Source organism: Sinocyclocheilus rhinocerous, unplaced genomic scaffold (genome assembly GCF_001515625.1).
Source record: "Sinocyclocheilus rhinocerous isolate Xijiao unplaced genomic scaffold, SAMN03320098_v1.1 scaffold461, whole genome shotgun sequence".
In the NCBI taxonomy this organism is placed as follows: Eukaryota; Metazoa; Chordata; class Actinopteri; order Cypriniformes; family Cyprinidae; genus Sinocyclocheilus; species Sinocyclocheilus rhinocerous.
The window spans coordinates 115,640-132,866 of record NW_015624123.1 but is presented as its reverse complement, the minus strand read 5'-3'; the positions used below and the strand labels follow the sequence as shown (position 1 = coordinate 132,866).

Below are 17,227 nucleotides of genomic sequence, written 5' to 3'. Positions count from 1 at the left end.
TATTATACATATTACTAATAATACAATTATAGTATAATTTGGCTTTTGGCCTATTTCATCTCGTAAAAATGTATAAAATAATTTTTGAAATAATATATTGACTTGATATTCATTATATAGTAAAATAATTTCACAATAAAATAAAACATTTTAATTACCAAAATAATATTAATATTTATTAATAATAATAAATATTTAACTCTCACATTTTGCTCTCAGCTCTGTTACGCTGTATAATTTCCCTTCATAACAGAAATTAGAGCATTCCTAAAAACTGTGAAACCAAACAAGTAACAACATTTAGACTTTTTCCTGTACAGCACAGCTAGATGAAAAGTAAATAATCACATTTTTATCATTTTTTTTATTATTTACTGCAGTCACCTGGCTCAACCACTCATTATTGATAAAATCTTTGTTTTATCAATAACAACCCAAATTAACTCGCCCCTACTTATATATATATATATATATATATATGCATGTGATACCACTAATAGTTTTCTAACACCATAAATGCATGCATACAATGACAAATACTCCACAAGAGTCATACAGATGTGTGATGAAACTTTATTCAATACAAAATACATAAATAGAGCATCTGCAGGTGAAATCAGTGGCAGAAAATATTTGTACACTTAGAAATACATTTATATATGCAGACAAATAAGCTGCGGTGACAAAAAGAAACAAAATAGGGCAACTCACCATCAACTGCAAAAAACTATTTAACCTCTCCCAATCCCTTTTATGACAGCCATAACCAATTTGATTAGCATAATTAAAATAAGAATATTTATTTCCTTGGCTAAACAAATTTCCCTGTCCAAGTTCAACAAATATTCAAAATTCAAAAAAACTATCAAGTAGTCCATACACAGGACCATAACCTTTTCTCTCTTTAAAAAAAAACACAATCTGTGATTAATGAAACTGTCAGCTAAATAGCTCAAACAGCCTCGATACGTGAAGACCAAATCATGGTAACAAATCTACACATAAATATAAAATTCAATAATATTGCTTCAATTAGCAAATATATGTGTGAGCTTTTTAAAGAGAGTGATGCAGTGCACATTAATAATGTATGGTTTGTTGTGAGTGGTGTTGTTTTCTGAACCCTAATGCTCAAACTGTATTCAGACAGACTGTGTGAGGTGTGAGGCTGGTTTATGCAGGTGCGGTCTTGAAGGCGCTCCATGCGTGGAAACAGCGGCTGAAACAGTGAGGCTCGTTGCCCTTGCGCACCAGGCGCAGTTTTCTGGGGTGCTCTGCATCCTTGGACCTCATGTGCTGAATATAGACCTGATTGAAGGGTGACACGAATGTTAAGCAGGCACAGGAAAGGCCTGAGGGCAAGCGTGTATGTGTGCAAAGATAAAAACTAAGTGCTGGTGTACAATAAAACTGCCACTGACCTGACAAGCCTTCAAGCTCAGTTTAATCTCCACTTGGCTTGTCTGTGTGCCAACCCACATATAAACCTGCGAAACAAGCAAACAAACAGCTCAGCAACGGAAACCACTACTAAGAGAATCTGTTTGACTGCAAACATGAAGCTCTACCTCTTTCCCATTGTCCAAAAGCATGATGTCGTCATCGGCCAGGTCATCTTGACAGAAGTCTGAGCACTTCTCTGATACAGCAAAGTAACCCTTCTCATTGGAGCACCTGAGACAAAAGGACAAATCTATTAAAACCTCAGAAATATGGTGAATGTATTACATATGACAAAATGCAAAAAAATATAAGAAGTTACAAAACCAGTACATTTACACTACCGTCTAAAAGTTTGGGTTTGGTAAGAATTTTATGATAAGTTTCTTATGCTCACAATGGCTACATTTGATCAGAAACACAGTAAAAGCCATAATATTGTTAAATCTCATTACCATTTAAAACATGTTTTTTTTTTCTTTTTGAATTTCTATTTTAAAAGTGTAATTTATTCCGGTGATACAAAGCTGAATTTTCAGCATCATTACTCCAGTCTTCAGCGTCACATGATCCTTCAGAAATCATTCTAATATGCTGATTTGCTGTTTAAGAAACATTTCTTATTATAATCAATGCTGAAATCAGTTGTGCTGCTTAATATTTTTGTGGAAACCATGATACCTTTTTTCTTCTTTGATGAAAACTTCAAAAGAACAGCATTTATTTGACAGAGAAATCTTTTGTAACATTGTAAATGTCTTTGCTGTCACTTTTGATCAAATTTAATGCATCCTTGCTGAATAAAAGGCATTCATTTCTGACTCCAAACTTTTGAACAGTAGTGTATTTAAAGTCCCCCTGTGGTCAAATATTTTATTTTGCCACGGGTTATAATGCAAGTTAGCGGTTCTAAATTCACATTAATCCATGGCTTCATGGGTTTTTTTGCTCACTATTCCCTGGTTGTCTGTACTTTCAAATGGCACCTACACAAATAACGTTTGAGTTATTAACTGTTTATAAACCACTGCAAATGATCTTTATTCCTTTATACAACCTTTTCATGTGTATATATATAATATATATATTATAAATCATCAAATAATTATAAAGTACATTAATGTTTACCTTCAGTATGAAGCAGAATTCAGAGTTGAGGTTACTGGAATCTGTGGCTATTTGAATAGTCCTAAAAACACAACAGAAACACCACACATGTAAATTCTTTTATTCTAGACATAGCAGATGAAAATATGCTAGCTGGACATAACATATAGTTACCTGGTGCATAGCGCACTTCCATTGGTTCTGATGTGGTATAAGCTTGGCTGCACACTGTCCACTTTTAGCTTCCTCTTGCCTTTGTGGATGATGAACTTCCTCTTGAAATGGGACAAAAACTTAAGATTCTCCTGCTGCTGGGTCATCCTCACAACCTGAAATATACACAAGATGATGACGACGTCTTAAAATAAAAGTCATAACATTCATGATACATATGAGGATTACATAGTCAAGGCAACAGGATGAACACAATGAAGTTACATTTCATAACATGTACATTAACCATGCAAACATGTGGTACCTCCAGTTTGCCTGGGAACAAGCTCTCAAACTTCTTCTGCAGGCTGAAAGTGAAGGTCAGCCAGCCCATGTTGGATGCCTCACGGCCCTGCCAGAAGTAAACCACACACTGGAAGTCTTCTTCAGGCTGTTTGTCCTCATTGTCTCCCTCTTTCTCTTTGTCTTTCTCCTGATCGTCCTCATACTCGACTGGCACCCAGTACCTAAAACACACACAAATATCCCATTGTTTTATTGAAACATGAAAGTTTGAAGTATTTAAACAGTGGTCTCAAACTTAATTCCTGGAGGGCCACAGCTCTGCAGAGTTTAGCTCCAACCAGCTCCAAATCACACCTGCTTGGAAGTTTCTAGTAAACCTGAAAACCTTGATTAGCTGGATCAGGTGTGTTTGATTAGGGTTGGAGCTAAACTGTGCAGAGCTGTGGCCCTCCAGGAATTGCGTTTGAGACCAATGATCTAAAACAATTAAGTTATTTTTTTTTAGTTAGTACAAATCAGGGGTTGCACCGACTAATCGACTTCAATGCTCTGCCATGACGCTTTAAGCTTGACGTCGACTAGTCGCTGGTCCTATAGAGGGCACAACAGGATAAGAAATCTTTGAAGGACTTCCACATTTACTCTCCGTTTCCAAACAGTTCAAATGACAAATAAATGCATACTCTGAAAGCGCTCCACAAGACGTGTGATTATATTACTGGATGCTCGAAATTGAACGGGAGAATGCACGTTTTAAACAGCTTATTGTACAGGTAAGTTAATCGCTGTTCTGATCTAATGCGCTGCTGCACTGTAACGCACACACATAGGCTACAGACAGTAGCGCGTATATCACGCACAGATCGCGAGCACACGGAATCATTCAGCACAGAAATGTATTGTCAACACTGTTCTGTGATTTCTCAATAAAATAGCTTAGAAACTGAAAAGTTCAAGCATATATTTCTTAATAACTAAATTCCACAGCTTCACTACTAGTAGAGAGACGCTGCCAGGTAGAATTAATTCACACACGCAATCGCTCTCACTAATGCATTCATATTAATATAATCTTTACTGTGCTGCTTTATCTGTATCTGATTTAGAACGAGCAGAAATCTGTGAGAAATATAACGACCCAAAGACAAAAGAACTGATAAAAGAGCTGTTATAGGAGCAACAGCCATGTGAGCAGCGCTGTGTCATATACCATAGCTGTGCACAAGGTGTTTGTCACAGCTCCAGACTTATTTGTTCATTAATGATGTCATCAGCGACTAGTCGACTTCATCACATAAAAGTCGACTTTAAAAAAATCAGAAGTCGTTCAACCCCTAGTACAAATCAGTAAAGCCCAAAACACACTGCACGATTTTAGCAATCCTATAAGATCATTGCATGTCACACTGTGCGAAATTGTTTTAATAAACTTGGCTACGACGTGTGTGTTGACTGTACGATGATGACACCTATTGACTTGTACGCTACGACGCACATTATTATAGAAGAATAAAACGTCATCAGCATGCGCTAGTGGTAAACAAAAAGAGCATGATAAATCACACTTTAGCAGTTGTAGTTTTTATGTGCGCTGGAAAAAAGTGGAAGTGACGAAAGAGGAAGGGATAAGAGCTTGAGCTAAGCAGTTTTATGTTTTAGCGCCATGTCGCATTTTTATTGGTTGGTCAGTAAACGTGGATCGTACCAGCAAACACACTGTGTGATGATCATGCTGTATCGTAGACTATCTTTGGTCGCAAGACCGTGACAATGGCTGTCTTTGAACCTCTCTCACTGTACGACACAGGACGACCGATTAGGAGCCACAGAAATCGCCACGATTGTTTTACGATGCCCATCTTTCTGTCCTGTCTGGGACAGCCAAAAATCGTGCAGTGTGTTTAGGGCTTAACATGCATAAATTGACACCAGCACACCGAGGATGAGATTTAATGGAAAGGGTGTGCTATGTCTTTTTTTGGCGTCTAATGATTTCATCTAGTTAACAATCATTATTCTGTCCATCTCAGAATTGATGGATTTTTGCAGTTCATTTTAGTGAAACCCTCTGACCAACCTGCAGAGAAATACGTAGCAATCCTGAGTATAAAAGTGACCAAACTCCTCCTCTGGTAAACGGGCAAACTTCTTCCCCTCCAGAACGAATCCCTCCATGCCATCCAAATCCTCGTTCCACTCCTCCATCATCTGCTCCGCCTGTCCAAGTTACAACAAACCCAAAAAGACAATGAATTTTACAGAACTGTAGCAGAAAATGAAAGGTTCGGCTGTTTAATGAGCTGGTAATTCAAGTCTTACCTCTGTGAGAGGCATTGCTGGCTGTCTAGGAAGGAACAGAGCTGTTAGGTCGGCTTTCATCTGGTCCTTCTGCTCTGCATCCTTCTTCACCTTTCCACTCAAGCCCTCATTTTGCTTTACACTCTCTGCGTTCCTGGTATAATCCACCTTCAACACGTCATCCCAATTCTTGAATTTGGATTTGAAGACCTGTTGAGTGTAACATGGTAATATAACAGGAATTAGAACGCTCTTTAAAAATGTGGTTTTGTTTAAAAGAATGACTGTAAATGTAAATTACGGTTTATTCTTTTATTTTGTCAATTTTACCTGGCACTCTGTGCCCTCCAGATTACGGATGACCACGGCATGTTTTGGCCGATGGAGCATACTGCACACCTCTTGGCCCAGCTTCAATGCAGCTGCCCTCACAAGTCGTGGGGACTTACGGCCAATCCAAATGAAGACATCAGACCAGCAATCTAAGATGTAGACACCTTTAGTGTCTAAAAGGCCTTGTACCTTAAACAAGATATTCCACCAGTTAAGTGCTTTTCAGGGCCAATTAAAAAGTACAACACTAATAATTAACAGATTTTAAAAATTGTGAAATATTACAGTTTAAATGAACTATTGTCTATTTTAATACATTTTAAAATATATTTTATTTATATTTTTGTGGAAACAAAGATACATTTTTTTCAGGTTTATTTGATGAAAACAAAGTTCAAAAGAACTGCATTTATTTGAAACAGTACTTGAAACTTTTAAACTGTTAGACAAATTTGTCACTTTTGATGAATTCAATGCATCCTTGCTAAATGAAAGTATTCATTTGTTTTTTAAAGAAATCTTATCGACCCCAAAATTGCAAAGGTGTACATATTCAGTTTTTATGCTGCTAAAATCATTATGTAAATGACAAATCAGAGCAGTCTAAACTCTGCATTACCAGTCTTTGCTCTGGAACCACATCTAGCTTGAGCTTGTCCTTGTGCTCCACAGAGAGTTTGTAGTTGATCTGAGGAAGTTCAAGGTATCCCAAGCCCAAACCAACCTAACAGACCAAGAAAGTACAAAATATTTTACAACATAGTGGTTTTGGAAAGGAATACATGACAAATAATAGACAATTCCCTGACCTTATAGAGCTTGGGTCGAACAGGAGTGAAGTCATCTGGGACATGTTTCTTGATTTCCTCAGGCTGTCCCCCAAGAACTTCCCAGAACTCTGGAGGTTCGTGATTCTGCATCAAAGTTGTAATCTCTGCTTTGCTTTTTCGCTCATTTTTGTTGATCTTCTCAGCAAATAACCTATAAATAACATAAGCACTACTACAAATCTGAACCACAAGAGAGGGGAAAACGGCTTATTTGTTTGCATCTTACCTTGCTTTTGTAGTCCCACCAAGTGTTGCATTGCCTCCTCTCCAAACAAATATCTCAAGACCAGCGTCCAACAAAAAGACAAACCTTGAAATCAGAGAGAGAACAACATTATCAGACTAAATCACTCCCATCAAAATACATAATTCAGCAAACAGCACATTAAGCTCACCGGGGGTCGAGTGAGGATGCTTTCAGAGGCACAGATTCTAGTCTGATGTTCTTTTTCCCATAAACCCTGTACAACCTGCCCAAAACACAAAACACACAGGATTAGAGCGAGTCAGATCAGGGATGTACTGGATAGGCTGTCCTGGGTGTTGTTTTTGGTGGGGCACCTGGTTGGGTATTGAGTGTCCTCTACTGAGTAAAATCCACTGGTAGTTCCACCCTCAATATAAGAAATCTCATTGTTGAACACCTAAAATGACACCGTACAGAAAAAATATATGCTGATCATAATGCAAAAATACAAATTTTGTGTAGAAAATAGTGTTTGTTTTACTGACTGCAGTGAATTCTTCACTCTCGTCTCCCATCTCCTCTCTGATAGTCCTGCACTCAGCACCCAAATAATTACGGAGGTTGACAGCATGGATGGCAGAGCCGGCTTTCTTATCAAGGGTAGCTTCCTGCCCGATCCAGTAATAGATATGCCAGTTCAGGGCTCCATTGTCATCTAAGAACGTCTGTAAAAGTGCATTACAAAGCATTCATTGAAAGAAGTGTTGCAGACTGGATGCAGATCTCATTAAAAAAAACAATACGTAAATTACAGTACATTTAAGAAACAAGAAAAAAAAATTACAGGCCTGACCTTGAGAACAATGTAACAGTCTGCCTCATAGAACTTCCCATGGAAGGCCTCGTCCACCTGGATGGGTATAAAGTTTTCAATCTGCCAAACCGCAACACCAGGGATATGGCCCACATCCTCCATGAAGAACTCAGAGTAATCCAGTTGCGGTTTCTCCAGGTTCTTGTCCCATCGTTTGGTTTTCAGATCAGAGTATTTCAAGTCTCCATTCTCCTAAAAGATTGTGAGACACATGAAGACCAGGAATGTTTGGACATGTACCATTATAAAGGTTCCCCCATGAGCTCTGCTGTTCCCCTACCTCAATGGATTTGTTCTTCTCCTGAGCCACATCTGACATTCCCTTCAGCACCTGTTTAGCCTGATCATCCTGGGCTGAGTCCTTGCGTCTCCTTAGCCTCATTTTTCTGGCCATATGGTCTCTTGGGCTATTTCCTGCATAACACACAAAGATTATGATAATACACATTTAGATTTTATGTTTTGTTACTTCGAATTCAGGATACTGAGCCAACAAAGGTTAGGTACATACGCACAACAACAACACCACCACCACTCTTAGAGAGAGAAGCATATATTGTACCTCCACCAGCTGCTGCCACAGTGGCTGGAGACGCCCCAGCCAATCGCAGTTGGTTCTGCAATGAGAAGTCTATGTTGTACCACTCAGCTGTCCTGTCCACTGGTTTAGGGGGCATTACTAGATTTGGATTCTCACGGACATCCAAAACCTAAAAAAAAACAGTGTCACAATAACACCTTTATTCAGCATTTATTTACTTTTTTAACATATGCATGAGTGTTTGTTGCTTTACTCTTGTAAGTACATAAAAAACATATTGTAATGTTTAAAAGTTTGGGGCTGGTAAGATTATTAAAATGTTTTTTAAGAAATCTCTTAAAAGAACTGTTTTCTATGTTTTAAGAAATTAAAATATTTTTTTAAATGCTGATTTGGTGCTCAAGAAACATTTCCTATGACTATCGATGTTGAAAATTGTTTAATATTTTTGTGGAAACTGTGATCACTCAGGATTCTTTGATGAATCGAAAGTTCAAAAGAACAGCGTTTGTTTAAAATAGGAATCTTTTGTAACATTATAAAAGGGAAAAAAAAAAACTACTGGCCCCAAATGGTAGTGTAGGTAATAATAATAATAATAATATTTTTTTCCTTTTTTAATAAAGTGTTCTTACCTCTAGGGCAGTGAGGAAATGAATGGCCTCTGGTAATGTCACAAGCCGGTTCTTGTTCAAAACCAGCTTTTTCAATTTTCCACACCTGAGCAAATCATAAAGCCACATATTATTATCATCATCGATATCATATACATTGGTTTTATAAATGATGTCAAACTACCAATAAACTGTGTCAGTTCTCACCTGCAAAGCCCCTCTGGAACAAGCTCTAAATTATTATTTGCAGCCATGAACTCAACCAGGTTGGACAATTTCCCCACACCAGATGGAAGCCCATCAAAATCAATTTTGTTCGAGTTCACATACAGCTTCTTCAGCTTAGACAGCTTGCAAATGGCAGACTGCATATCACATCAAACGGGGGAAAAAAAGAGACAAGATTAGCAACACGTCATCAAATATATCAATGTAAGCTGAATGACAATACTATTAATGTGATGAAGCATTATCTCCTGCACATGCACAAAAGCACACTTTCAAAGCCAAACAACATCTGATAAGTGCTACGTTCCTCTGTTTGACTTTTTATGGCAATGAGGGACTTACAGGCAGGGATGTGAGCTGATTCCTAGAAAGGTTGAGCGTCTCGAGTTTGGTCCACTGATCTATGCACAGTGACAGTTCAGAAATCTGATTGCTGCTCAGATTTAGCCGTTTGAGATTAGCCAGCGAATACAAGCATTCTGGTACCCGAGACAGATCATTGCAGGACAGGTCCACGTCTACACAGAGACACACAAGATTCATTATACATGGAGCAACAGCAATTATTGATACAGACACTGATGATTGTTTTACAGAGAGCAAAGTAACACCCCTGGATCTCTACCTGCTAGGTTGGTGAGGCCCTCCAGACTCGTGGGCATATTATTTTGAGTACGCTGAGTGTTCCTTAAATGAAGGGTTTGAAGGGCCACCATAGCAGGTAACTGCCTGTTACGACAGAGTTTATCAGAGGCAATGCTGGTAACACAATGAGGTCATCTGAAATGAATGTAGCCTTCCTCCTATATGGCAGTCTACATAGATGGAAATAAAACAAATCATAAAAACCATCCGTCTTACCTCAGCTGTGCGTGCATGAGTGGATTATTATTGAGTATGAGGGTCTGCAAATGGACCAAGCGTCTCATCTGAGGCGGCAGACTGTCTAAATTATTGTCACTTAGGTCCAGGTACAGTAGATCAGTGAGGTTAATGAACAGCTGATTTGGTATGTTATCAATGCTGCGAGAAAGAGCAAACATCAGAGATGAGTATCAGATTACATTTGTGATCACAGAAATCCACGGTTGAAATCATTATGATGACAAACCCCCTTCCCCAAAAAAAGGATGTAGAAAAGTCATGTAAATATCCCACTGGCATTTTTATATTAAACACACATTTTTTTAGTCATGTCAAGCTCTACATTTTTTTTATCAGGTAGAAATTGTGGGTAAAAATATTTTAAAAAATCATTATCATTGATTCTTATCCAGTAAATCACAAACACTTAGAAATGTCATGGGGCCTTCAGATACAGTTGTGGACAACGTGAGGGCCTTGGAGGTAAAAAGGTTGAGAACCACTGATATAGATGGATGCTCCATTGGGTCTTCATTGGGTTTTCAGCATCTTGTGCCATATGCATAGCATTTCTAAGATGGTGTGTGAAGTTAAAAATAGTTAAACTTTTAAAAACATGTCTCAAGATCCCTGCGTTCTTTTCCACTCCTTCAGTTAGCACTCAGTCTAGCTATTACTGGGCACAAAAATGCATCCTTTGAGTAGGCCCCCCAAATCCTCCTCCTAAGATATTATCCAAAATACCATGATAACAGATCAAAATATACAACAACAAAAAATTAAATAAATGTGTGTTTTCATGAGTGATGATTATTCCTCACTTCCAAGAACTTGGACCATACCTATTGTGACTGAGGTTTAAGACCAACATGTTTCTGGAGTTCTCCAAATCCCGAGGGATTTCTGTTAGTTGGTTGTAGCTCAGATCCTGAACAGAAGAGGGAAGAACACATCTAAACACACATATATTTTAACCATAATACAGCACATAATCCATGACAAATTCACATAGTTTCACTAATCAAGACACATACCTGTTTACATAAAATTAAATAATTTTGCACTTAACCGAGATATATACTTCATCCACCCAAGAGAGAAATAAACACAAAGTAATTCTCCACATACCAGCACAGAAAGATCATCCAGCTGAAAAATATCATCAGGAACACCAGAGTTCTTCAGGTTGTTTGCTCTGGCCACAACCGCCTACAGCAAAACAACAAGGGCAGATTAAATGCTGGTCTGAGCATTGAAAATAAATACAGTAAAATTGTGGAAAATAATGCTGTGATAATTCAAAATACAGTTCAAAAATTTGGGGTCAGTAAGATTTTGTAACATTTTTGAAAGACGTCTTATGCTCACCAAGGCTACATTTATTTGACCAAAATCATTTCAATATTTTACATTAGATAAAATATATTTTATAAAATAAAATATTTGTAATTTGTAATTTATTCTTGCGATTTTGCAAAATTGAATTGCTCCATTATTCCAGTCTTCAGGGTCAAATGATCCTTCAGAAATCATTCCAATATGTTGATTTAGTGCTCACAAACATTTTTATTATTATCATCAGTAGTAACACTTTACCATGATATACTTTTCATGATTCTTTGATTAAAAGAAAGTCCAAAATAACAGCTTTTATTTAAAATGTAATACTTTGAAACATTAAACAAAACATTCATAGAAATATTTTGTATTATTATAAATGCCCTTACTGGCACTTTTAATGCATCCTGGCTGAATAAAAGTATTAACATCTTTCAAAAAACAACAACAACAACAACTTCTGACCCCAAACTTTTGAAAGGTAGTGTATGTAAACAGTTACATATATATATATATATATATATATATATATGTGTATGTATATATACTTATGTGAAAAGTAGGCAGAGGAACATGTGATTGACAGTATTATGAAATATTTCACATTACCCTCAGGTTGGGAAGACTTGACAACTCTCCATGCAGCGTCGTCAGGCTGTTGTGACTCACGGACAAATGTTCCTGATTTCACACAAGAGACCCAAGAATGAGCATTGACAGTCTAATCGCAAAATATGAAATTGTGACTCAGTGTTGCAATTGACAATCACCAGTTTCTGCAGGGAGGACAGTTCCTCTGGAAGATAGCAAAGCCCCGTTCTGTTGAGCTTCAGCCATCGCAAGCTGGTCATAGACTTGACATGCTCCGGAAAATAACCCCCCTGTGTTCAACAGAAGAGACAAAAGCATTACAGTCTCAAATCTGACCATCATGAGTCATACAAGTCGGTTTCTGTGTCAGTGATTTGGCCGTTTTTGATGGATCTGCTACACTGATGTCATTTTCCATACAGTCCTACTGGCTTCAGTCTGAAGCCTAAATTCGATCTAAATCAAGCTAAACCTGGTGCAATGATGTCAGTTCAAAAACTCAGAGAGATTATGGGGTGTGTTTGCTATAGCAACAACATGAGCCTGAGCTAGAAAACTTGCATGCTGTTCCCAGTCATCTCCAGATGAGCAGATCTGACTGAAGTGGCTTTACATAAGACAGAGACTCACAGAGCATCAGCACAAATTTACTCAAGTGAACTGACACACTTGAGTGCTTGTGTAATACTGCTTAAGGAACTCATGTTTTATTCTGCATTTAACATACTTAAAAAACAATCTTATTTTTCATACACATGATACCGTATGTTGGACTCTCTAACTAACGTTAGTCTAAAAGTAGCTCCAACATGTTTTGAAAGCCCATGTCAGCAGCGCAGTTCATTTATCGAGGCCAGACGCATTACAAAAGCGTCAACCAACACATCTGACTCGCTAACAGACTTCTAGTTATTTCCTTGCTGTCACAGTTTGATTGACCGCGACAAATTTTGACAAGTCGCGAGCTAACGCCCAGTGTTCTGAGCTAGCACTGCTAGCTCACCATCTCAACCTGTTTTGACACGGTGACTAACCTACATCACTTTCCTCGCCTGAGCGAATGATTTATTTACAATACCCAGTACATATAGACGTATTAAAGAAGAACTTTTACCTTAAAGTCATTCCCACTTAGGTCTACTCCCCTGATAAAGGGGAGAACTCCGGTCGCGGCCATGTCTAATTCAGGATGTGGCAGCAGTCTATTTCTGTTTGGCAGCGGCTGCTGGTGGAGCAAACACACTCCCCCGCTCACATAGTACAGCCCACTAACTGTTTAGCGCTACCAGCCACTCACAAAAAAGTTCTTTCCGTTTCAATAAAATAATAACTGTTAGTTAAACCCGCCCGTGCTAAGCTACACCCTGCTGCAGTTGACTCAGAACTGATTCTTTGATGAATCATTTGCAGTGCCATAGACACACGGACAGGGCCTGAGACAAAAATATGATGGGTTGACTGCCTGCCTCTCTTGGGATAATGGGCCCCCCTCGTCCTAGGGCCCATCATAACATTCCCAGTTCAACCTCGACTCCGGCACTGGTCATTTTTGGGATTTTTTTGTTTTTGTTTTGTTTAGCATTTTATGCTACTGAGTCCATATAACATTTACATTACATGTATGCATTTAGCAAACACGTATACAAAGCAACTTAAAAAAAAGAGGAACGAAATTCCTCAACAATATATACTTACATACGTAAATGCCTAATGTATATAAACTACACGTACTGCATGTTAACATAATTACCATAAGACTAACAATAGAAATAAATTTGCATAAAATACATAGTTCATTAGTAGGCCTATTACTCACTACTCACTTTAAAATACTTACTGTAATGATACAATAATATAAAAAGTGACCAATTATGGTATTTAGAATGCATTATTAATAACTTTTTCTGATAAACCTTTTAGTTCAGCATTTTACATGTAGTATACAGTAAATGTCAGACTGTGTAACACTACCGTAGGTCATGCAATATGTAAACAATTTACTCATCATGAGAATAAATGACGACACAAAATAAGTCATGTTTTACTTAAAATAACTTTATTTTACACAATACAATTTATTATACACATAAAAATAATTAAACATATGATAAGATTAATTTCATTTACATATATTTTTCATTTTACAAAAATTGCAGGAACCTTTTTTTTTTTTCATCTGCCCTGTGGACAGGTGACCCGTGTGTGACCCGGCTCATGACATATTCCACAGGTTCTCGGCCTTTTGGCAGTGGGAGGTTTGTTTGAGGTAGCGCTGGCCTTTTTGTTCCCAGGAGGTCTGGCACCATTTCCTCCAGAGAAAACTGTGGCTAAAAAGTGACAGGAAATGGAAATTATTAGCAAAAAAGACAATATTGGAGAAATTATTGGCAACTGAAATATTTACATTTCTTTGAAACCATATAAAACAATGCCTAACTGTTGTTTTCTTCCTCCACAAAATGTAGCACAATCAGCCATTTGGAACATACTTGATGTTTAATATGTGGTCTAGATTTTGCAGCACAAACCGACATAAATAGAAAACAAGCGACTGACAAAATGTCTCAAAAAATGTCGCACTTGATTTAAATTTGATCATTTATTCTTGTGATGGCAAACTGAATTTTCAGCATCATTATTCCAGTCTGTAGTGTCACATGCTCCTTCAGAAATCATTCTCATATGCTAATTTGATGCTCAAGATCAACTTTCTGATTAATAGAAAGCTTAAAAACATATTTGATATATTATATACATATAATAAAATATATTTGAAATAGAAATCTTTTCTAACATAAATGTCTTAACTGTCAAACTTTTTGATCAATTCCTTGCTGAATAAAAGTATGAATTTCTTTAAGAAAAAAAAAATCTTACTGACCCTAAACATCTGTACAGCAGTCTATGTATGAATGATCCTATTCAACATATTCTGATCATATTTTGCCCATGTATATACAATTTTCAGTGCAAAACATTATACCTTGAGCCACATTTTCGTTCGCCCACTGGAAGAACCCACACTGCTGATCACGTGGTTTCCCGCAGGTGTGGAACATTCGCCCCTTGTTTGGCCCATCTTTCATGACGGTCCTGGTCACTGCAGGCTCATTACAGTTGCACATAGTTTCACCATCATCACCTCCAGATCCTCTGTTGTTTTGCCTCTGCTGAGGTACGTTCCCAAAGCCAATTGAGGGCCTGGGAGGTTGGGAATTCTGACTCAGGGGTCCACTGCTCCCTCCGGGCGCTGCCTGCTCAGCTGGCTGATCAGCCCACAGGAAGAACTTACAGTCTCCTGTGGTACACTTGTAGAACTGACGGCCTTGATTGGGACCCTCTTTGCGAACAGTGAGAAGAATGGCATCCTGACCACAGTTACACACAATGGCACCGCCCTGGGCTGAAGCTGGTGGTTGTGTTGCCCGTGGAGGTGGCAGACTGGCTCTGGGTGCTGGAGGTGTGACCCTGGATGGAGGTGCTGAGTTGGTTCTAGGTACATGATGCTGATTTGATCCAGAGCCGTTATGTGCCCGAGAGCCAGAATCTGCTACTCCTCCTCGGATGTATTTCAAGTTTAAGACCTCTCTGAGAGTCTCATCACATCCTCCAATGCATCCAACAAATTCAAGGGGCATCGTAGGTGGCAAACTTCCTCTCTTGAATTTAAGCTTCAGCCTGTCAAGAATTTTATGAATAAAACCAAAACATTATTTAAAATGACCATATTTACTTTGCTAATTCACCCTTATTGTCCATGATTTTTTAGTGCAAGTTTGTTCACATTAGTTAATACAGTAGAAATCATGAACTAACAAATGAACAACATTTTTTAACATTTATTAATCTAGGTTAATGTTAATTTACAAATATATTGATGTATGTTGATAATTCATGTTCGTTCATAGTACCAAAAAAATATTTTACAATTTAAAATAAATATTAAATGCTGTAAAAGTATTATTCAATGTTTTATTTTTCATATTAGCTACTGCATAAACTAACGCTAACATATAAAACCTTATTGTAAAAATGTCACCAAAAATACAATACTGTTCAAAGTTTGGGGTCAGCATGATTTCTTTTAAGTTTTGAAAGAAGTCTCTTATGCACATCAAGGCTGTTTTTTTATTGAAAATAAATAAAATACAGTAAAAACAGTAATATCGTGAAATATTATTACTATTTAAAATAACTGGTTTCTATTTTAATATATTTTAAAATGTAATTTATTTCTGTGATGACAAAGCAGATTTCAAATCAGCAAGACTTTCAGAAATCATTAGATACGATTTTTGTGGAAACAGTGATACATCAGGATTCTCTGATAAGTAGAAAGTTCAAAAGAACAGCATTTATTTAAAAAAGAACTTTTTTGTAACATTGTGAATGTCTTTACTGTCACTTTTGATCAATTTAGTGAATCCCTGCTGAATAAAAGTACTAAAGGTGCACTAAGCGATTTTTGCCAAACGATGTTGATATTTGAAAGCACCAAAACAAACACGCCCATACCCCAACAGGACCTCGCCCTTATTTTGAAATCTCCGCCCCATACGAATGTACACAACCATGGCAACGACGATCATGGAAACAAGCGAAGATGAAACACAAGCATATTCAAACAAAAGCCAACACGGATAAGTTGTGTGAAGCGAAGCAAAATCAGTGTTACTCACCTATCAAGAAGAAAAAACAACGCAACCTAGGCGTCCGATTCGAGCCCTTCTCGCTCCTTGAGTTTCTCTCCACTGCTGGAAAGCTGCTCCGATATTTACTTGCCTGATCGTAACTAGGGCTGCACGATATTGGAAAAATCTCACATTGCGATATTTTTTTTTTCTGCGATATATATTGCAATATAAAAAAAAAATCAGATGACTTCAATAGCTCTATTTGGAAAAAAACTTATCTATGATTGGGGTGATTTTGTAGGCGAGTAAATCAGCATAGGAAATAAACAAATTACAAGCATAGATAAATATAACAGAACAAAGATACAAATGAAATAAGCAGTGCTTTATATTTTTCAGGTAAGTCTAACAGTATTCAGGTACAGAAATTGAATAATCAAATGTAAAATAACACTGCATAGTTTTCACTATAAATTAAATCTAATAAATCTGTGTTAAAGCTACAAAAGTGATTTTTCTTTGTGTTTTGTTCTTTGATTAACGTTCATGACAGAGAAAGCAACAGGAACATTGAACTGCTGTGTGTGAACCAATATACTGTTACACATCCATTTTCTTTCTCAATTGTTTCCCTTCGCCTAAGCCATATGCAACTGTGTTTACAAGGATACTTGCAGGGCAAAGTATTTCAGGCACAAATAGCGGAAGTAAACGGAATTCAGAGTTCATAATTGAAAATGGGCAAAAAGGCGGGAGCAGGTTGCTGAAACCACGCCCACCTAGACGGTGGTGACAGCAGCGGCAATCCACTTGTCACTCAAGTGGCCACGCCCTTAATTATGCAGAACTTTAAGGCTTAATATAATTTAAACGGATGACTTATAAAAAA

At 37.5% G+C, this 17,227-nt stretch overlaps 2 protein-coding genes across 2 annotated transcripts in view; both read right to left on the bottom strand.

The window, feature by feature from the left end:
- Positions 1–996: 996 nt before the first annotated feature.
- On the bottom strand, positions 997–12,944 carry LOC107737969 (protein flightless-1 homolog). Its single transcript, XM_016549625.1, has 30 exons — positions 12,819–12,944; positions 11,884–11,994; positions 11,723–11,794; positions 10,904–10,984; positions 10,618–10,703; positions 9,773–9,934; positions 9,537–9,640; positions 9,254–9,429; positions 8,891–9,048; positions 8,705–8,789; positions 8,091–8,238; positions 7,809–7,942; positions 7,508–7,720; positions 7,200–7,379; positions 7,029–7,111; positions 6,863–6,937; positions 6,694–6,777; positions 6,447–6,618; positions 6,257–6,361; positions 5,635–5,826; positions 5,326–5,514; positions 5,084–5,223; positions 3,026–3,227; positions 2,722–2,876; positions 2,569–2,629; positions 2,394–2,426; positions 1,838–1,842; positions 1,569–1,674; positions 1,422–1,487; positions 997–1,308 (listed from the first exon to the last, which is right to left on the bottom strand). Exons 1-30 carry the CDS (start codon positions 12,879–12,881, stop codon positions 1,174–1,176), a joined length of 3,576 nt encoding a protein of 1,191 aa, XP_016405111.1. The 5' UTR covers positions 12,882–12,944; the 3' UTR covers positions 997–1,173.
- Positions 12,945–13,861: 917 nt separating this feature from the next.
- The window catches only part of LOC107737704 (DNA topoisomerase 3-alpha-like), an 11,745-nt gene continuing 8,379 nt past the window's right edge, over positions 13,862–17,227 (bottom strand). Inside the window, exons 18-19 of the mRNA XM_016549296.1 lie at positions 14,688–15,382; positions 13,862–14,031 (exon numbers count right to left, since the gene is read on the bottom strand). Coding sequence (XP_016404782.1) covers positions 13,877–14,031; positions 14,688–15,382 — 850 coding nt within the window. The 3' untranslated portion in view covers positions 13,862–13,876. The remainder of the gene's footprint in view (positions 14,032–14,687; positions 15,383–17,227) is intronic.

What these genes read in the sequence shown, in the direction of transcription:
- LOC107737969 (XM_016549625.1), bottom strand. Translation starts at nt 12,881, where the DNA reads ATGGCCGCGACCGGAGTTCTCCCCTTTATCAGGGGAGTAGACCTAAGT. An exon ending in AGAGTGAAGAATTCACTGCA is followed by an intron (nt 7,112 to 7,199) that starts GTCAGTAAAACA and finishes GTGTCATTTTAG; the next exon opens with GTGTTCAACAATGAGATTTC. An exon ending in TTTTGGACAATGGGAAAGAG is followed by an intron (nt 1,488 to 1,568) that starts GTAGAGCTTCAT and finishes CTTGTTTCGCAG; the next exon opens with GTTTATATGTGGGTTGGCAC.